General features: G+C 34.5%; 1 protein-coding gene across 1 annotated transcript; it reads left to right on the top strand.

The window, feature by feature from the left end:
• The first annotated feature begins 229 nt into the window (after positions 1–229).
• Positions 230–4,990, top strand: LOC138327192 (uncharacterized). The gene is made up of 2 exons (XM_069273174.1): positions 230–625; positions 4,212–4,990. Exons 1-2 carry the CDS (start codon positions 230–232, stop codon positions 4,785–4,787), a joined length of 972 nt encoding a protein of 323 aa, XP_069129275.1. The 3' UTR covers positions 4,788–4,990.
• Positions 4,991–23,034: the final 18,044 nt, after the last annotated feature.

The raw sequence follows: 23,034 nt of genomic DNA, 5'->3' as shown, positions 1-23,034 counted from the left end.
TGCATATGCATTATGGAAAATCGTTATGGGAAATCTGCAAGTTACGCGCTTGAAAAGCTGTTATATAGGCTAGGTGTGCGGCGATCTCTCCGATAGACCTAAACTTCACAGAACTTTATTGACACTGCGTCCGAACTGATCGAAGGGAAGTAACTCTTGTAGCCCACATTACCGATCACGTGACATTCGTTTTCGCGCGTATTCCCGCACTGCAGAGCTGATTTTCATCATGGCACATAATAGCAGTTCACGAGCTGAAAACCAAGATTCTGGCCAAAATGTCGTCGGATATCTTCATAATGTCACCCCAGTAAAGCGTTCGGCTAAAAACAACTTGTATTTTAACGCCTACCTACAGTGCCATGACACTACAAGACGCGTAGTATCATTTGACGCTGAAAAACAGGACATGATGTGCAAAGCAGCAAAAGCTACCAGCCCTGTTAAGCTCACGAATGTCTCTATTGTGCCTTCTAAATCAACGGATGAAAATGACATCCAGATGAATAAAAGATCCAGACTAGAAATTCTAACAGAGCCACCATTCAAAAAAAGGAAAACAGAAACTCCGGGAACGTCAGACACCAAGAAAAAAGTCGAGGATGTTGTCCATCCATTGGAAATGGTAAGTAATCATTTTTCAACAATATTACCGACCCGTAAAAATAATTATCTCCTCAAATGTTATTTAACTGTTACAATGATAGATTCCTCAATCTACTACTCCAGCTACTTACATATTACTACAAAGGCCTTCACAAAGTCGACTCGTCCATGTCCATATGGACCAAGCTAAATATTATGTAACCTAAAAGATGCAGACAAGTGGACCTCGATCACGACTCTCTGATCAAGACTTGTCCCATAACAAATTATCAAATTACAGTTACAATAAGTTGTTTCTGCTTCGGTTTACTCTTATTCTATTTATCGGTTAATTCCTTACACGACCATAGCTACTAATAGGGAGACGTTAATAATAATCAAACAAACAAGCTATTAATTCCAAACCGTAAATTCGATCCATTTCTAATGATTAACACAAAATCACTTACAAAAAACAATTCAGACTTATTTCATATGCATAAATATTGACTAAGCACACGCATACAAAATTGTAAGTTACATTTACGAGAAACACACAACCGCCAAACAATATGAACAATATTCAAATGGGTCAGAGATGTCTACGGCATATTTAAAGACCTCGACGACAGGTAACAGGTAATTTACGTGTAGCTCTCGATCATGACTGAAAAACCCCTAGTCAATTTTACTCCGTCGTGCGTATTTATATAACATGTTACAATATCTTAATCTTATCGACTGTTTTAGACTTGCTATATCAACGTAATTGGCTTCAGAAAAGCGCCCTCAGAAAAGTACATGAACTATTCTGCAAATAAATAATCATATTTGTTATATTGAATTTCATCTTTCATAATCTTTCCCAATTCCTGGTTTTGTCGCACAGTTTCCCGAATTCAAAGCCCACAAACCCCATTCACAAAGCAGTGAGAAAAAGCCCTGTGAATTTTAGCATTATCATATTACAAAAAAATAGCCTGTACTGGGTCGCAAAATGTATCAGTTACTGTGATTTCTGCACGCGCGCTCTATATCTCTCTCACAATTTTTTGGGTTTTTTTTTAACAGCTAAATCACAGTAGCCATGCAAGCGTTCATTCAATAAAAAATTGTTCATTTGTAACCGATATTGCCAACAAATCTACGTTTTCCCTTTGAAATCAAAGTTTGCAACACTCAATCACACCGTTGGATAGCTTGAAATCATTACTTACTTGCATATTAATCCTGAAATGTCATGAAATCATCTGCATCAAAGTAGATCAAAGTATGCAAAATTTTGGGTATATGGCAAGTTACAATCGGGCGTAGATGGACAAGATCATAAACAGAATGCAGTTTTTACCTGGTGCAAACGTCTTGTGTTTACAGTTATTCAAACAAAATAAATTTATATGTATGAATTGGATTTCTGTAAGTTTTAGGTCGTCAACACCTTTGTTTGTCTATACTCCTGCCCAGAGCTGAATCCTGTTTTTAGTAATTCCCTGGTCACCTATCGAACGCACCTTTAGACAATCCTTTTTCGCTCACCTTGGTCCATATAAACGACTTATTCTCTGAAACTAAGCATGGGATAGCACTCATAATGCAATGGTAGCATTCTTATAGGGTGGGGATTCAAAATTGTACAAATGATGAGACTGACCCCCGGGGGTCTGACCGGCGGGGTCAAAAGGGGTCAATTTGGTTATTTCTATTTGAAGAATTTCTTCTCTGCAACTGACTTATAGGAGAGCACTCATAATGCAATGGTAGCATCCTTATAGGATGGGGTTTCAAAATAGTACAAATGATGGGGCTGACCCCCTTGGAGCCTTAGGCGCGGAGCCAAAAAGGTTAATTAGTATAGGCTTCTATTTTCATATGAATTACTAGACTGGCCACCAGTCTACATCTCTAGAATATTAAGAAAATCATTAACATTTGGCTTGATTATTTTTGTCTCTACTATGTGCCTGATTCTAAGTTTTAAACTAAGGGGAGATGATCTAGTAAAGAAGTCTACTGAAAAACTCTTATCAGCAACTTAGGGTATGATGGCCAATCTAATGAATTACTTCCTCTCCGAAACTATGTAATCGATAGCATATTCGTATGGTATCTATAGCATCATTATATGGTTGGGATTCAAAATTAAACAAATCATGGGGTCAGTTTGTCTTTGTGATTTTTGAATCATTAATTACTAATTTAAAAAAAAAAAATTACATGTTGTACAGAATTACTCTAAACAAAAAATACAAAACCAAGTGACCGATGCAGGCCCTCTGAGCCTCTTGTTTCCATGATCCTTTGATCAGTCACTCAATCCCAAAATAACCATGCTTTTCGTTCATATTATTTCACTAAAAGATATCAAATAGATGTTGGTCGCTTTAATCAAATTAATGTAATTAACACAAACTAAGTTTTGGTGCAATAAGGTTTTTAAAGGCTCATTTCCTTTATATTTTGAAATCACGGTACTGGTCCTGTAGGTATCGTCAACTATACAAATTAGCGGTGAAAAGAAATTGCATCTAGTCAAAAAATATATTAAAATTAAACAACAACTTATATTGTTACTATAAACTAAAGTTATTAATGTCGATTTTTAACGCTTTCTGTGCGTTACTTTTGACAAAATCCTTAAAAACAACCTCTAAAAAATCCAGGTAAAATGTTGCGACCCACTGCTTACCTATTTCAAATTATAAATTTAACTTCAATTTATTAACAATTAAAGTCAGTTGGATTATCGTCCAGTGTATCTTGGTGTTCTCAATGTGTTTATCAATAAAATACGGTCCAATTACTTGGTAAAAATGCTAGTGAAAAATTGGTATGTGTACCTATAGCTGCATTGTGATTTTAATAGTTTAAACCTATATATTGTCAGAAAACGCCTCCAAATCGATCTTTTATTTCCTAAAATTAATCAGTCAAAACTTGGTACATGGCAAAATATTACATTCAACTTGCCAGCGAGAATGTGTTGTAAAAATATTACACATATACATGGTTAATCTTGCACAAATAATTCCAATCCATGTCAAGTCAGTAATTATATATAATTAGCTACTTTATATTCATAGCTGAAAAATTTCCAATTGCGTTTGAATATATAGCAAGCCAATTTAACATTTATTTAAGGAGCAAGGTATATTCCGTATTTAATCTGATTATATAAGATATCTTATAAAGGAACGAGATTTCAACAAAGGCCCAGAAATGAACACAATTCACAGACATATGCTGATACAGTTAATTCTTATTTAATGCATGGTAATAAATATATAAATAAATATAATTTTGTTATATATTAAATTACAAACTCGCTAATTAACATAAAAGCCCCAACCTGTCTATAAAGGCAACCTGTCTATAGTGACCGTTTATCTGTCTCCCCTTCAGAAATCGTTATAGACTAGTTTGACTGTAATGCCAATCAAATTTAACCTGAGAAGACATCAAAATTCCAATATTGAACCTATTTACAAAACATGTGTTCAAGTTTCCTTATAACTACCAATACATAATGGCTATTTTCTATTCACAGATAACAGTCCATGTAAAGGTGCTGAAATCCTTCTCTGCACCATCAGAAGAAAACATATATGGCAAAACGGTTCTGAAACAAACTTTTCCAAGTAGCAGACAATACCGGAGATATTAAGCTCAATGCATGGGGCGACCATGTTGATGCTCTTTGTATCAACAAATCCTACAAGATTTCAAGATGCTCTACTCGAATGTATGAAGACGTATATTTAACAACAACTCCACAAACCGACATATCGTCAATTACAGAGGTAGAAGCCATTGAAAATGCTCAAACCAAATCAAAGGCACTCTCTAATGAAGGAACCATTTCACAGGTGTCAATAACCAAGGCTATAAAATGCTTCAGTTGTAGAGCATTAATTCAGAAGAGTGCTATTGGAAAAGTTTTCACAACCTGCACATCTTGTCGCATGAAGATGCTTTCCAGCAAATTAACATCATCATTTACATGCAAACTAAATCTGCTGACCGATGATAACATAACACTGAAGCTGACATGTTTCAGCAACATGCTAACAGACTTTCTAAATCATCATGAAAAGTCTCTACAAACAGATGAAGAGGTTGATGATGCTGAAAATTTCCTTCTTCTCCTGCCCGCTATTAAAATATACCACCAAAACCAAATAGTAATGGATATGGAAGTTCCATAAGCTGAACATCCTCATTTGTGAAAGAAATTAGCTTATAAGGCTATTACCATAGTTTATTATTTTCAACATTCCATAGTTAGATCATTTTTATATTAATGTTAATTTCTTGCTTTAGTTCAAAACTTCATAAACATTTTACCCATTGGTTTACCAACCACAAATTTGTTCAGTATACAACATATTTGGGTCATTCTACACAAATTGCTATATTATTGTCCCCTGCAATCCATGTAAAAAGTGACCCGCTAGAATAATGTGACTTGATGATGTTAATAACAGCAAATCATAATCTTCTTCAATAATATATCAACACATATGTGATTTATGTTGCAATTTTTCTTTTTCCAGCAATTTTGACACCTAAAAATGACAAATTTCTATTGTCCGTATTGCTATTTAACTTTTAGCTTTAAAAACTATGTATATGACAAACTACAAATAGCTAACACATTTGAATAAAATGCAGTGATGTAGAGTTATTAATATGATATAAAAACTATTGACAACAATTCTTCCTATATAAATTTTTTTTCTGCATTTATATATCTGTCTGCAATATTGCAGTCATTCCTACTATATTTACTGTACTTTAATTGTTCATAACACAAAAATTCCCCTCCCTTAGAATTGATATATGCTACTTCTGAGTACTGTATGCACTCCTCTAGAAAATGACCTTTTTTAAGATTTAGATGAAACTGCTTTGAATAAGAATTTTTATTTCATAAAGTGAGATAAGGAAAAAATCACTTTTACATGTCAGTCCTGTTAACATGGATATGTCATGAGAATATGTACCTAACTTATCAAATGTACCATTATCATTTTCAATGTCGGTTGAATTCAAGGAATATAACTAAATAATTTAATATGACATGTGAAGGTTATATTTCAATGGGGGGAAGGGGGGGATAACAATTCATTCTTTCTTGTTATTGTCATTCCTGTTACTATTGAAAACATAACACAAAATAGCAATGATAATTGACATTTAAAAATTTCATAACTTCCTTATTTTAAACTCTTGTTGACCATTATACTGTATTGACTTTTAAAGTCTTTATTTCAAATTTAAAATACATACTAATGTCAAAGTAGTTGTTCAGGTCAACTTTTCATCCATGTCAACAGGAATAACAAGAAGTTGATATTAAAAATGATTTTTTCTATAAAATAAATTTTCATTGGTCTAGTTTGATGTTTTTCATTAGTCTAGTTTGATGTCATGTGCAAAATAATACTATTAAATTGATGTAAGTAATAATCATAACCAAATGATAGCAACAAAAATACTTGAACAACAGCTGTATGACTTGGAAAATATTCACTTTGAAACCAAGTGACAGGAATGGAAGTTGGTGACAGGAATGACAAGTAACTACAAAAATAGTCCTAACTGATGTAAAGAAAATAAAAGTTGTATATTATGATTGTACCTTATTCAACAAATTTCCGCTTTATTGACTCGTATGAAAAAAATTGTACTATGTATAGATATATTTTGAATATGACCATCAAATTTGAAATAGTATAAAACAAGAATGACCTGTAACTTTGTCATTCCTGTTACTTGGTTCATTGTAAATTTCATATTAATGCATATAAATTTTTTTCTACAAATTACAGTGCTAGACATTTAACATTAAAGATGCTCCATTGCTGACAATTGGTATTTTTCCCTATCAAAAACAGAGGCAAAATATTTAGTTTTTTTTTTTTTCAGTTACAAAACTTACTTTACACCATTACCACCATTGCAAAAGTTTGAGCTTTAAATTTTACTTCAAATTAAAAATATAAATCAAAGTACTGAAAGTACTAAATGGCTCGGTCTCGAGGATAGGAGGAATATATTTCTAAGGTCAATACTACTGTAGTTTTGTACAATAAGAAATAAATTTGGCTGGTGTTCCTTCCAGTCTGGACTTTTGAGGATTCCTTGGACACCAAGGTGTAAAATAAGAGACACATACTAAAATCTTGGTAGCCCATTCTAATATTTCCTACGATGTTATATGTCAAATGATTTTATAGCACCTTTAGCATTTTCCTTGTTAATTTGATGTTAATGAAAATATCCATTCTTAATGACTATTGTCATCAAGTTCCTGGGACCACAGTATCAGTTAACAAGTATTGTTTTGCAGCAGAGAAAGACAAGAGGCAAACTTTTCTATGTCAAAATGTCTTAAATATAGAATATGTCTGTCCTCTAGAAGACTTATTAATATCACCATGTGATTTTTGAATATATTGGTCAATTGGTCTACTTTTAACAAGTTTTGTAATTATTCTTTTGTAAAACAGCAAGTTGATTGATATACATTGTATCCAAACTTCAATTCAAACCGGATAACTTGTTAGCTCACCATAGACCATGAAATTGTTTGTACACTTTCTTAACTTCAGGATTGTTTTACAAAATTACAAATGAATTTTTCTACATTTTTTATTTTCAAATCCCCATACCTCTGATGAGTATAATAAAACTGTCATTACAAGTGAATCAAATATTTTCAGTTTAAGATGAACAGGAAGAGATACATTCCTTTATTTCTCATAAATAGCAAACACCGATTTAATTGTTTGCTGTGTTCAGCAGGTTTTTTCCCTTTCTTAAAAAACGCTACCATTAACATTATTTTCTGTACCTAGATATGTAAACAATTCTTATAAACCTAATTCTGTATTCCATAACATCAACTGGTGTTGTTTGTACCGATTTACGTCTTGAGAATATCACAATTTTTTTTTTCTGATATTAAGTTTATAATTTCCATGTTATGCAATATTGTTAAAATTCACGTAACATTTGTTGTAGACCATTAGATATTTCTGATATCATAACAGTGTTATTGGCAAATAATATGATAAAAAGTTTGGGATATATTCCAATATCATATACCGTAAAAACTGGTATAATTTGCGCAGGTACTTTTTAGGGGTGAAAATGCTTAAAAAATCTACTATCAGTATATTTTAGCGCATCAAAAAAATGGGGAAAAACAATGTCCAGGGAGTCCCAAAAGCGATGTATGAAGGTGACAATTTCAATGCAAAATATTCCCCATAAATGCTTGACAACTTGCACAAAAAAAAGTTGTATTTAGAAGAAATAACATATGAAAACTGCATTGTGTTTGTTTTCTTTTATTGGCCACCGTAACCTGAAACTGAAATATCTAGCAGATGTCCAAAACATCGGCGGTCTTGTCCGCCGTACTCCGTGCACATGTCAATGTTTTAAGATATTACACATGAATAGTAATCAGGAATATTTGAAAAGAATAGAATATATTTTACTTAAATTGGCACAATAAGTAATTAGTGCGTTTGAGATCATTAACAATCAACAGCAATCTGCTAGCGGATACGTAGTTTAGCTTGCACAATCACAGTGTGCATAATTTGTCAAGATTTGTAAGACAAAATATTTTTTTCCACCAAGTAAGATTCTAAGTCATAAAGGTAGATTGAAAATAGGAATGGAGATAAAATAACCAGATAAATATTTGTAGCGGGATCAGACTGGGTTGATTATCGGTGATCAGGTAGCTCAGTCGGAAGAGCTACATTTTCTTCTCTCCTGTTACAGAATTGGCACCCAACTAAATAACCAACGGCTGTGCTGTTTGAAAGGGTCTCGTATGTATTCAAAAAAGGAGAGAGGAGTGTAGCGGGACTGGACTGGGTCGATTATCGATGACCAGGTAGTTCAGTCGGTAGAGCACTCAGCTAGTGTTCGGAGAGTCCCGGGATCGAATCCCGGTCTTGCCGCTACATTTTCTCCTCTCCTGTTACATATGGTACCATACTGTGCATGTAGATATTCAAGGTAAATCAACAATGTTCGCTGATCTTGCAGAATTGCCTTACAGTGCTATAATGAATGTAGTAAATGTATGTCTCATTGGTGTGATTGATTTAAAGGCAGTTCATGTGGTGACCGAAAAAAAGGTAAAATCAATACTTTCAGAGTGATCTGGGAACATTGATAGTCAAGGCGGGGAAGACATAAGACGATCTGTGTTATACAAATTAATGTTTAATTGATTTTCATTAAATTGTCTCGAAGGTGATGATTAGTGTGTTATGAACAATAAGCTTAATATGTTTTTGACAAAAAAATATAAACAGCTAATGCCATATTGCGTTTTAAATTTTAAATATCTTTTATTTATTCATTTCATTTGTAGTAGAATATAAACAATTTGTTTTACAAATATCAGGTATATGCTTAAATCATATTACAGTTAAATTCACAATAAGGAACTTGAAGATGATGATAGTAATTATTTTCGGATTGAAAATGATTACAATGTTAAGCTTCCAAAGTTGAAAATTACTTCTTTTTGTTCACACAATTCTTCTCCTAGACTGTTTCCAGTTGAAATAATACATGCATGCTGACATTCTGTAAAACATAAGGAAACAATAAATGTATTAACAGAGTAATTACTGAAAAGGCTAATATTATATAATTAAACATTTTAATCATAAATAGCAATACCAGCATAGAGGAAATATTATTGAAGTTTAATTCCCGCTGTTCTTCAGTCCTCCTGTTCTTACATGTAAGAGTTTTGTCCTTCATAAATTGATTGTAATATAGCAGTTGTTATATAATGTCACAAGAAGAAGTATAAATATACACACGTATCATTAAGTTATACAGAAAATGATGGTGCTGATCATGAAAAGCGTAAAGTCTATTTTGTTGAGTAAAAAGTTAAAAAAACTAACATTGTTCACACCCTTAGATGTAATCGCACTAAAAACAGTGATCATGTGGGCTTTTGTGCGACTGTGCCAGGTGGTAGTGATTAGTTCCGCTCGAGTGATCACACATGCAAGTGAGAGTCGGGAATATGTTTATGTAAGTTTTAATTGCTAATCTCTGATGCTTGTTGGTAAAATATAACTCAGGATAATTGCTAAACAATTAACAGTTTTCTCTACATTTTTACAGATATAAACAGCTTTTTAAGTGCCGTTTTACCTAGTTTAATGAATATGCTGTATGCATATGACCAGAACGTCAAGCTCCTGTGGTGAAAATAACTAAAATGTTTTAAAAGTATGGATTAGTGGTAATCTCTGAACGTGCTTTAGTATATAGGGCCTAGATATAATCTGATATTTATACATGTGCTTATGAAATTAATGATAATTATGGATGTGGTAAATATTCATACCTTATTAACTGCCGTTAGTTTTAAGATTACGCCATGTTCACCGTCTGTCACGTGCTATTTTATCAGTAGACCAAGTTTGTTCAAAATTTTGTTAGAGTTGTCTTTCTTCCATTGTAGTAATAACACAGCCGTGATGCATCTCCATTTCGCCATGAAATGTATTTGCTCCGAGACAAATTTGATTCAAATTACAAAATTCATTATGTTATCAATTTTGATGTTCGAGGTGAAATATTGATTTCATTTTTTTCCGTTGCGGGATAACTGTCACTAATAGGGAGTAAACGTCTGGGGGGAACCAGCTTTGGAGCGAAGCATTTTTGGGGACGAAACGTCTTCATTCATTGTAAACACCATTTGGGGACGAAAAGTCGAGATACTTTGTAAACAATTCAGGTGAAAATTTTCAAACAGAAGATCTTTTGGATACTGTATATAGTAAGGATATGAAAGCCGTAATATACTATTCCTATTTCAACGTTACAGATACGCTTATTTCAGTAACTTTCATATTCAAAATTTGCTATTTAAAATTCCCGGTAAAATCAAAGTTGTTGAATACACTGCCGCTAGGAGCGCTAGTATCTGCGAGCAATTTCTAAGCCAATCATTTTGAGGAAATTGACTGTAAGAGAATTTTGCAACCACGATCACAATGGCGAGGTGACCCTCGCCAAAAATAATTAATTGTATCCGGAAACTACCTATATCCTTTATGAAAAAAAAATTATTTCATATTATCTTTTGTGTTAATAAGACATATATTTACTATGATTAAACACCAGTTATTGTTCAATTGATGAATATCATTTATGATTTTTCGGCAATGGAGCATCTTTAAGAATTATGTAACAAAATAGATATTTCTATTTTTTGAAAAGAGATGAGGATACTTTAAATATAATTATCATTCCTATTACTGGATATCATTCCTGGTACCAATATAATTTTTTAAGATCAAATCTTATTTTCATAACTGAGCTATTTAAAACAAAAAAATTCACAATCTATATGCTTTCGATCAACCATTTGACAATTATTTACCAAAACTATCCTAAATGTAACATCCTGATTTTCAGTTTCAAATCAATATCTAATAAAGAATGGTAAAAATTGGCATTATATCGATTTTCATTGAATTATTTTGGTATCCTGTGATTACTTATGTTGGCATTTCATGAATCCAGTATAAAGATGGTTGTTATATTATCTAATTATATAAATACTTCTTTCTCTAGTCATTTAACACCAGTAACAGGAATGATATTTTTACCGGTAATACACATAGTTTGACTGGGGTTGACAACAATAGTTAATTTATTAAATCCGAACACAAACTGTTGCCCGAAAACCCACTCAATAACTGTTTTGTTATACCCCATTGTGATATCACTCCAGTCCAACATTACATTTTAACAGTCAATTTTAACAAATGTTTCGACCCCTCGACAAAACAGTTCATTTATTGGCAATTTGTGTCAATATAATTTATAGAGAAACTATTATTTTGGACTGTAACAATTTGCGATACAGTCAAAATCAAGTTTTGGAAACAATGATACAAGCCTTTTTTAAATCAAATTCAATGTTTTCATTCTTCTGCGACAAAAGCAACTGATTTGTTTCAAGTTTTAAATTTACATAAATTTAGCTTTGTTTGAAATTCGCCATTTCTGTAGGATGACCCATTTAGTCAGTGCTATATTTTCTGTACCATGTATTCTGTATTTTGCATATTACAGGTTATCTGCTTTTGCAGGTACATATTGATTGCAATGTCATATGTATGCAATTGTAACATCAAGCTTTTCCAGAAAAAGACATGAATTGCACTTACAAAATAATCGGGTGACAATCAAATACCAACCCACAAGGAAACTTACTCTATATATGCAAAGACGAAATACTTGTAAATGGGTATCTTGGTGCAGGTCTAAATATCCAACTACGTTTTTCTTCCCTATAAACAATTAAATTGACCATATAACCAGCAATCCTTTATAAAATATTAATATATTTGTAACAACTCTTTGACAGCACATAACATACATTAATCATTTGAGTCAATCAGCATTATTTTTAGGTCACCTGAGACGAAGTCTCAAGTGACCTATTCTAATCGCCTTTTGTCCGTCGTCGTGCGTCGTGCGTCGTCCGTCGTGCGTCGTATGTCCGTAAACAATTTACATTTTCGACTTCTTCTCCAAAACTGCTGAAGCAATTTCAATGAAATTTTGCACAAACCTTCAAAGGCATAAGGCCAATCAAAATTGTGAATTATATGGTCCCCACCCCCCAGGGGGCTGTGGGAGGGGCCAAAAGGGGTAAAATTGAGTAAAATTTCAAAAATCTTCTTCTCTACTCACAGATGTGGTAGAATCAAATACTCTTCATAGATAGAAAGGTCTTAAGGTCCTTTACAAAAATTGTGAATTATATGACCCTGGGGTCTCTAGTTTCCCCCTGGGGAGGGGGTTAAGTTTACTATACTTTATATTGAGAAAACACTTTTTTGCGCATTATTTGGTCATTTGTAATAGGAAATGAGTCAAATGTTGTCAGAATTATCAGTATGAGATGGCCATTTAATCCTATTAACAAATTTTCTATGACTGACCCCCAGGGGCCTTAGGGGCGGGGTCAAAAGGGGTCAAATAGGCTAAAACTTCAAAAATCTTCTTCTGAAATTCTGGAAATGGTAGAATCAAATACTTTTCATAAATAGAAAGGTCTTAAGGTCCTTTACAAAAATTGTGAATTATATGACCCTGGGGTCTCACGTTTCCCCCTGGGGAGGGGGTCAAGTTTACTATAGTTTATATAGGGAAAACACATTTATGAGCATTTTTTGCTCAATTTTCATTGGAAACGAGTCAAACTTGGTTAAAATTATTAGCCTGAGATAGCATTTTAATATCATATCCACATTGGTTCTGGCCGACCCCCTGGGGGCAGAGGGGCGGGGCTAAAAAAGGGTCAAATAGGCTAAAACTTCAAAAATCTTCTTCTGAAATTCTGGAAATGGTAGAAACAAATACTTTTCATAAATAGAAAGGTCCTAAGGTCCTTTACAAAAATTGTGAATTATATGACCCTGGGGTCTCACATTTCCCCCTGGGGAGGGGGTCAAGTTTACTATAGTTTATATAGGGAAAACACATTTATGAGCATTTTTTGCTCAATTTTCATTTGAAACGAGTCAAACTTGGTTAGAATTATTAGCCTGAGATAGCATTTTAATATCATATCCATATTGGTCCAGGCCGACCCCCTGGGGGCAGAGGGGCGGGGCCAAAAAAGGGTCAAATAGGCTAAAACTTCAAAAATCTTCTAAAATTCTGGATATAGTAGAATCAAATAATTATAGATGGAAAGGTCTTCAGGTGTTTTATAAAAACTGTGAATTATATGACCTTGGGGTCTTACGTTACCCCCTGGGGAGGGCCAAGTTTTTTTTAGTTTATATAGGAAAAACATATTTGTGAACATTATTTGCCCAATTTTCGTAGGAAATTAGTCAAACTTGATTAGAATTATTAGCCTAAGATATAGCATTTTAACATCCATATCCGTCCTTGATGACCCCCTGGGGGACCAGAGGGGCAGGACCAAACAGGGTCAAATTGATTAAAATTTCAAAAAATACCTCTAAGTTCACAGGTTTGATGGAAGCAAATACTCTTCATAGTCTAAAAAGGTCAAATTTATAAATCACTGACCAACTTCAAGGCCCAGCAATAGAGCATATAGTGTTTGTTTTATTATTTGTTAACCGGAAATGACCACTACATGCCGGAAGTACAGTATCAAAAGTGAAAGTAGAAGTTGTCAATGTAAACAGAAGATAGTCAAATCTTATTCATGGGTCGTGCTTATTTTATAAATGTTGTGTAAATGAGTTTTCTTCTAATTGTTCTAATGTCTGATATTAATGTGTTGTTTTTAATATCAGTATTGTAAATAATAGATCGCTTGTTCATTTATCTATAGGCTAAATGTACTTCTCATAGCCAAGTGAATAGACTTTACCTTAGCTAATCCCCATTCCCCAAATACAATATGTTTAACGAAAGTCTTCAGTATAGTATATATTTTCTTTATATACAGTAAATTATTTTGATGTACATTGTAGTTCAATTTAATATAATTGTAACTCTTATTTGACAAATAGATATTTCTGTATTGTATATCTAAGTCGATATCAATTGTAGTTTACCTTTGTACTGAATGATTGTTTATCATATTCATGTACTTCACTCAGAGCTTGGACAAGGAATAAAGAACATCGGATCTAAACAGCTGTCTCATTTATATTTACAGAAAATCTTCAGAAACTATAGAAAAAGAAAAAAACAACATGAAAGTATCATCCGGGTATCTCAATTTCGTTACATCCTTATTTTCGGTCTATCTTCCCGTTAAATTTGTAAGAAGGTATCTTATTGGCTAAATTTGTCCCATTGTGTAAACGCTATATAAACCCGCTGTAGTCCGTGTAACGTCAGTCTGCTTTAGCACTGACCTGCTGGTAGGCTCACTCTCTGCTCTCCTTCTCTCGTATCTGTCTCTTTATTGTTGTCTGTGGGGTTGGGGGATTTGTGTCCCTTTATAAAGTAGGCTAGTAGTTGTGTAGTATATAGTTCCGTAAGTTGAAACCAGCGGTAAGGTCCTTCTATGTCCATGTGTATATTTTGTTGTTGTTAACTTTACACTTGTTATGTTGATTGTTGATATTTAAGCATCTGCGGGTGCAATAAAATACCCTGTACCACAATCCTGTGTTGTTTACTCCCTGACCACGCTAATATCTCTACGGAACCCCGGGTTGAACGACATTGAACCTGGGTGCAACGTACACATAGTAGTGACACTAGTATTCATAGCGACAGACGAACGTGACTATACTCCTGTTACACTAGAATGAGGAAAATAGAAAAAAATCGCATGCAAATGAGAGGTCAATTGCATTTAAATTAGTGGGTCATCCGGACCGTTAGCAATACTGCAAAAGCAAGCTTTTTCAGTAAAAATGTCAATTCAAACTTAGTTACATAAAATATACTGTACATTTCTTCTCTTTAAAAGATTTTATACACGTATAAAGGTATTAAAAAAAGACATATTGCGCCTATTTCACCACGTGTTTCCGTTAATAAAAAAAAAATGCGAAAATGTCATTTTTGTTCCAGCTCCATCCATACTAGCCATACGTTTGAAGTCATTCTAAATGGTTCGAAGAACTGCCGAGACCTTTTGGTTGACAATAAAGGTTACACATACAACATTAAGGTAAAGAATAGCAAAACATGTAAATACGTATATATATTAATATTTTACAATACGGTTTCTATTTCACAGCGAATAAATACTGACATTGAAAATAAAATTACCCACTCAAAAACTACTTTAATGGAATAAATTAACGAACATTTGTGTATGTTTTATTTTAAGAGAGTGGTGCCTAAAGGGAGAGATTGGCAGTGTTCCGCCAGGCGTAAAGATACGTACTGCGCAGTAACTGTAAAAGAAAGAGCCGGGTAATTCTCAATGGGCAAACAAAGCCACAACCATCCAGGCGAGCCAGGAAAAAATATTCAGATAAGAATGAAAGCTAGCGTAAGTCACCACATCAAAATTAGCATTTCAAAGATGAATGCCAGTATGTCAAACATGTATATTAAAATCAAAAACTCCGTTAAAGATGTGTTATCTATCATAATCAAACGATATATTGTTTGATATCATAAACGTTCTAATGCTTGTAATTTATATATGTAGGTGTATAGAAATGACTTTCTTTATGCAGCATATCAACATAGGTCAAACATATTCTACTGCAGGTAAAGGAACAGTCCGTGAAAGATATTTTCCAGTCGTCAGGTGCAATAGCGGAGAAGGTTTTGTACACAATGGGCGACAGTAACCTTCCACCTGCCAGCAGACCAAAGCTGACGAATCTTTCAAGGATTGCAAACCGTGTCAGGGATGCTCTGCGACCTAAAGAACCACATGATGCCATGTTTGGGGTAATTTTCAAATTTAACGGTTTAAAATGTTCTGATTTCTTAAAGGGACAATTCACTCATACTAATTCTTTTACATAACCAAGAAGCAAAATATGGCATAAATGTATTGTTCACGGATTCAAAATTTGTGCATTATACAAATTTAATGAGCAAGTATTTTTTTGGCTATAATTTTCTGCCAGAAGATTTCCTAAAAGCAGAAATACAGCATGATTCAAAAAGACTTCTGATTTTTGCTACTGCAGATGTACTAAAAAATGATTATGAATTGTAGACTATACTTAGATTATTTGAAATATATTTTTACAACTTATTAAGGTCCTATCCTTGAATGGTACAAAAGTATATATGAACATATAATAACATAGCATCATATATCCGATCATAAAATCCAATCGAATATAGGGTACTGTGCATAAAAATTACTAATTAGCGTTATTCACAAAGAAGTAAACCTATGGAACAAATTGTGTTAACAGGTTGTCAAGCGACCATTTGTGTAGCTATTTTCCATCCATGGATTTGTTACTGCAGATGACATTGAAAACGCTGCAAACCAAGTGCTGGTATTTGTTTTGATGACACGCCGACAAACATCCGACTATGTGAAGGTAACTCGTAGTTAGGGAAATGCGTGATGGAATACAATTAATGAAAATATGATACGTTTCCTTATCTAAATGAAGAAAATTCAAACACATCTTAGAATGATGTTTGTTTGATTTATTAACGTCCTATTAACAGCTATGGTCATGTAAGGACGGCCTCCCATGTATGCGGTGTGTTGGGAGACTGCGGTATATTCATATTGTGTCTTCTTGTATAGTGGAACTGTTGTCCTTTTTATAGTGCTATATCACTGAAGCATGCCACCGAAGACACCAAGCAACACACCCCACCCGGTCACATTATTCTGACAACGGGCGAACCAGTCGTCAGCAGGAGCAGAAACTACCACTTTTATAGAATTTGGTGTGTCTCGGCCTTGGGACAGAACCCAGAGCCTTCTCACAGGGGCGAACGCTCAACTCATGGCCAAAAGTGAGTCGGTGCCAAGGGAGGCATTAGGAAGGATGAAGTCAGTTAGCAAGAAGAGAAACGATAAGATCCTAAATTTAGTCGCCTTTTAAGATATCGTGCAATAGGGCAACCTACAGGGTCCTACTCAAGAGACTGAAGGCAAAACAAAAGCCAAACTCCACCGATCTCCCTAAGGCTAAGATCAAACCTCTGTGACCTGCTCGAGATCTTTAAAGATCATTTCTACCAAGCTAGTGATCTAGCTATGCTAGAAAGTTCTTCAGTGACTTTAGAGACACTGATTACAGAAATCAGGGAAGTGCTGTCACAACAAGGCAATCTCATTCTAGATGGGGACTATATATAATATGCTGCATATTGGAACAAACTCCAAAAAGAACTACAATTATGTCAGTATGACATGAAAAGCCGCTGCAACAACAAATTTTGATAGCTAATTCCTCTTAAAAGTAATTTATCCTACACATCCGATGTATATAAAACAAGAATGACATGATACAAAGCTAGGCAAATATGTCAACAATTTGAACATATTGCAATCCTTCAAAAAACATTACATATGAAAGGCACGTATTCTTCACGAGATAGGGGGGAGGGGGAAAGATCGATGCTTATGTCACTGACCAAAAAACTAAAGCTGCTACATGTGAATTCTAACCTCTTCAGGATTAGGCACATTCAAGGTAACGAACAATTCCCAATTCCATTTCGTTTCAAGTTTGTGTGTTTGTCGTCCTAACATGTAATGACGGCCCCATGCATGCAGTGTGTTGTGGGTCAGAATTATTTATCTTATCTTAATAACAAATACTTTCCTTCATTAGAATAAATCCTAGTCCTATGTGTATTCTATGTAATATGGAAAGGGAGACAAATACAAATGTATATATTGTTTATGGGAATGAAAACTTTGTTAGATTTGTTGTTTATCCCTTTTGCATACAATTAAAATCAATATCCTTTTGGAATAGTATTACAAAATTGTAGCTTTGTTGACAATGGAATTTTAATAAATATGAAACATTACAAATATACAACTAGATTAATTTTATACTACAAACATATAGGTATAACAGTCAAAGTGAACATATTAAAAGACAATTTGAATTGGGTTGGAGGAATTGGACACATTTATTGGATGAACCGAGTTAATACCTCTTCACTAGTCTTTTTGATATTGAAGATAAGTGCAACAACTGTTCTAAACTTAGTATATTGGCTGCCAAATTCAACTTCCATTATTAGTATAATGTAACAAGGACATAGTCATTCAGATCCCCCGCCAATGGAGATATCAAAGCTGAAGTAAGTTTGATTGTGGAGACTTATGTGTATGAAAAAAACAGGAAAAAGGAAGTTGAGCTAAAGAAAGATGGAGTATAATTCAAGTAGAGCGGGGCTGCAATTGTTGAATCAGGTATACAGCCTTGACATTTATATTAGACTATATACACAAAGATGGGTTGAGTTTTGTAAAGTAACATTTACCATGATATTCTCAGCAATGTTTCCATGGTAACGGAAAAAAGTGCAAAAAATGAAAACCTAAAAATAGCAAAAGGTACTACTAGACCATAAAAAGAATGTGTCTATGATGTTTCGTGGAAATATCTCTGCTGGTTTTAGAGTTATGCTCCGGAAATGAACCTTCTACAAAAATATATTTTCAGCAATGTTTCTATGGTTAAAGAAAAAGCACAAAAAGTGAAAACCTAAAAATAGCAAAAGGCACTACTAAACCATAAGAACAATGTGTCTATGAAGTTTCATGGAAATAACTCTGCTGGTTTTAGAGTTGTGCTCCGGAAACGATTCTTGTACAAAAGTATGATATTTTCAGCAATGTTTCCATGTTTACGGAAAAAATGCAAAAAATGAAAACCTAACAATAGCAAAAGGCACTACTAGACCATAAGACCAATGTGTGTATGAAGTTTCGTGGAAATATCTCTACTATGTGTGTATGAAGTTTCGTGGAAATATCTCTACTGGTTTTAGAGTTATACTCCGGAAACCATTCGTACGGACCGACGGAACCCATGTGTATATCCCCCGCCAACTTCGTTGGGCGGGGGATAATTAAAATTATACAGCAAATTTTCACTATAAGTATCGAAATAACCTTAAATTACTGTCGATTACTAAATAAATTGTTACTTGTTGATTAATTAACGTCCTATTAACAGCTATGGTCATGTAAGGACGGACTCCCGTGTATGCGGTGTGTTGCGTGTATGTTGTGCGAGGTGCGTATTTTGGGAGAATATAAGATATTAAGATTATTGTAACATTATAAGTAATCGAAATAGCCTTAAATTACTGATAACTGTTAATTACTAGATGACAGTTAAAATGTAATTAATCACAATCAATCACAATTACCGCATGCTTTGGATGTTGCATCGAAAGATGTAGAAATTCGGCTTAACACTTATGAACAATATTGTTAGTGGTTTTTTTTCCAATTTTGGTAACAATATTTTTTTTTGGATCGAAACAGAATTCAAGATGCTCACCACATTCAACATCTTGAAAACATATTTTGAAGTTGTTCCATTATAGTAGCATGTGTACTAAGGGTATATGTCTTGCTGTCAGTAAAAATACCATGGTCTCAGTCACTAGCCAATGAATTCTCAGTACAAAAGGAAACAAGACATCGTGGTCATAACTTAACACTTTAATAATACCTTTTACAATCATAAAAGAATCCAATGAGTGCCTTGTGTTTGGGCCTTGCCTTAAAATTAAAAACTTTCCGTGACCGCTCTTTGACAGGTGGTCATAATGGAGGTGAAGCTTCGCCATTGTTTATTTAACAACTCTCGAAGATGTCAGCCAATGGGATATTTTCTAAACAACAGATCATCGAATGCATGATCTATCATGAATAAGAAGCTACCGTGAAACGTTAGATACTATTTCAGGCAGATATATGAAGATAAACTAGACTATGAAGGAAATCAGGATCCCTACATGCAATATGAAAGAAGGATCCCTCTCAGTCAAGTTGATGAGACCCCGGTCATTAAACGTTTTTTGACTAGGGTGAAGACCTAACGCAGAGCGCATAACACGCAAAGAAAATGAAATCCTAAAAATGGAAAGGATTGAACGAGCGTACAGTGTGGTGCGGCAGAAGTGATGTTTTTTGATGACATTATACCGTATCAACGGCTTAATGATCAGTTGTTCCACTTCCCTTCATAGGCTGAGGGGCTAAGTCAGGATGAGGCATGAAACTTACTGTCCATTAATAATCAACTAAATAGTGTGCGTCTCGTCAGGAACCGTGGCTGAATCACATGGGCGAATGCTAAGACAGTAGGCCAAGATATCCACAATAATTTCCAAAGATATCAATTCATCAGCCTAGTCTCGAGTCCCATCATGGCATGTCCGCCCTAATAACCGTGAGTAATGCAAGATTATATGCGGAACGAAAACAGAAAAATGGAGGACGCCCTTGTATGGGAAATAGATTATTCGTAACAATAATTTAAGGCAGTCCAATAAACAGCAATGTTGAAGTTCTTATTATAGCGACAAAGATATAAACCAAAGATAACGAGGAACTCCGCTCGCATAAGTACAGTTTTTTACCCGCTTAATATAGAATGTTTTTGATCATCTAATGCCGAACAGTACATGCCGGCGCTTTCCAAGTTTAAACAACCACAATACCAATAGTGGGACGTGAATATGCGGCTATAGATGAATAAATCCATAGTTCAAAAGCTTGAGAGAAGGTATGACTTTAAAAAAATGAAAAAATTGATTAAAGATCCAGTTTTGTTCAATAGGAGCACATATAACAACTGTTATCATGAGATAAACTTGAAAATAGGAGTAACAAAATAGTTATACAGTGACAAGCAACCCCAGGACTCTAAACAATCCCCGTAACGAACCATTTTGCACACACTCAGATCCCAACAAAAACGATGGATAGGATCATACGACAACAGACACGGTGGTGTAATACCAACACAGTCCGCCACGCGTCCCGTACTCAAAAACGCATCTTAAATTAAATATAAATAAGCCACCAAAGACTACCAAATCGAGGATCCAAAATGGGGGTGGTATTAGCCCGGGAATAGATCTGTTCTTGGAATTGCTTCAGTGTAGAATAGCCGACATATTAATAAAAGTGTCGAACAGTGGTCCGACTCAACACGAAGACACTTAACTACGAACTGACATGAGGAAGCGAACCTTCGCAGAGGTGAGAAGGTGCGTCCCAGTACACTTGGCTATGTCAACCTCAACGACGCAGAAATAACACGCAACACGGACCGTTGGGAGCCGGTATTAACCTGGGACCATAGAAGCAGTAAAAAAGAGACGCTACACCTTAAGGTAATCAAAACCAAACAGCCATTCTAGAGATGGTAGGATTTGTGAATTTTACTTCATATTAATATAAGGAGAAATCGTTATCAAATATTCATTAATTGTATTCGCATCACGTAATTACCTCTTACCTACGTTAGTTCACCTAACTAAACATGGTCGGTATGTTTGTCGGCGTAGTTCGTCATAAAACAAATACCATCGACACTTGGGTTTGTCCGCGTGATTCAAATGACGCTCTTCTCTTGTTTAACAAAATCAATAGGATGTGAAAAATAGCTGCGCTTAGCACAACAGGTCGAGCTTACATGATCCATATGCTTGTTTTGGAATAGTGGACGTTGAAAAAAACAAACAAACAAACAACGAACAATCAAGAGTACTGAAAGATAACTCAATGGCCTCTGTAGTTCGATGATAGTGAGAAAATAACACAATTCAAAGGTCAATACAGACTGTAGATATTGTACACACAAAGAAAGTAAATTTGAGTCATGTGTGGGACCAAATTCCAGATTTGGGACTAATGTGGAGAGGATTCCATGGACACCAAGGTGTAGAAAATAAGACGACACAGAAATAAAATCTTGGAAGACCCATTCGTAGATATATACGCTGATGAAGTGTATAATGACAAATATATTGAGAGAGTATACCACCTTTAGCAATTTGTCTTGTTTAATTTGACTTGTTACTGAAAAATAATCCAAGTCTTAATGAGACAAATTGTCTTCAAAGTCCATGGACCACAGTTATCAGGTTTACCAAGTATTTGTTTTAATGCAGCAGAGAGAGAAAGCCATGGTAGTGCATACTTTTTCAATGTCCAAAAATGCCATAAGTATTAGATTATTTCCTGTACTGCTAGTAACAGCTTTATACAATCTTCACCATGTTCTGATTTTTTGTACTAATATTTGTGGTCGAACTTTAATCAAAGTTTGTAATTTATTCTCTATTCAGTTATAACAGAAGAGATTGATTGATTTATCATTTAAATCCGAACTTTCATTCAAAGCCGGATAACTTCTTAGCTCTACCATAGACCATGATATAAGTTTTGATACAACTATATTAACTTTCAGGATCGTTTTACAAAATTACAAATGAGATTTTTTTCTAAAATCATTTATTTTATTTTCAAATCCCCATACTTCTGATTGAGTAATATATAAATCTGTCATACTAAGTTTGTTTGTTTGTTTTGTTTTATTAACGTCCTGATTAACAGCTCATGGTCATGTAAGGACGGCCCTCCCATGTATGCGGTGTTTTGTGTGTATGTTGTGCGAGGTGCGGTTTTGGGAGACTGCGGTATGTTAGTGTTGTGTCTTCTTGTATAGTGGAACTGTTGCCGTTTTTATAGTGCTATATCCTGGAGCATGCCGCCGTAGACACCAAGCACACACCCCACCCGGTCACATTATACAGATCAAACGGGCGAAACAGAGTCGTCCACTCCCTGTATGCTGAGCGCTAGCAGGAGCAGAACTACCACTTTATAGCTTTGGTGTGTCTCGACCAGGGGACAGAAACCAGAGCCTTCCTCACCAGGGGCGAACGCTCACTCATTAAGTGAATCAATATGTTCAGTTTAAGATGGAACAGGAAGAGATCCATTCCTTTATT

Source organism: Argopecten irradians, chromosome 7, assembly GCF_041381155.1.
Source record: "Argopecten irradians isolate NY chromosome 7, Ai_NY, whole genome shotgun sequence".
NCBI classification, from domain to species: Eukaryota; Metazoa; Mollusca; class Bivalvia; order Pectinida; family Pectinidae; genus Argopecten; species Argopecten irradians.
This window is presented reverse-complemented; position numbering and strand designations above follow the sequence as displayed.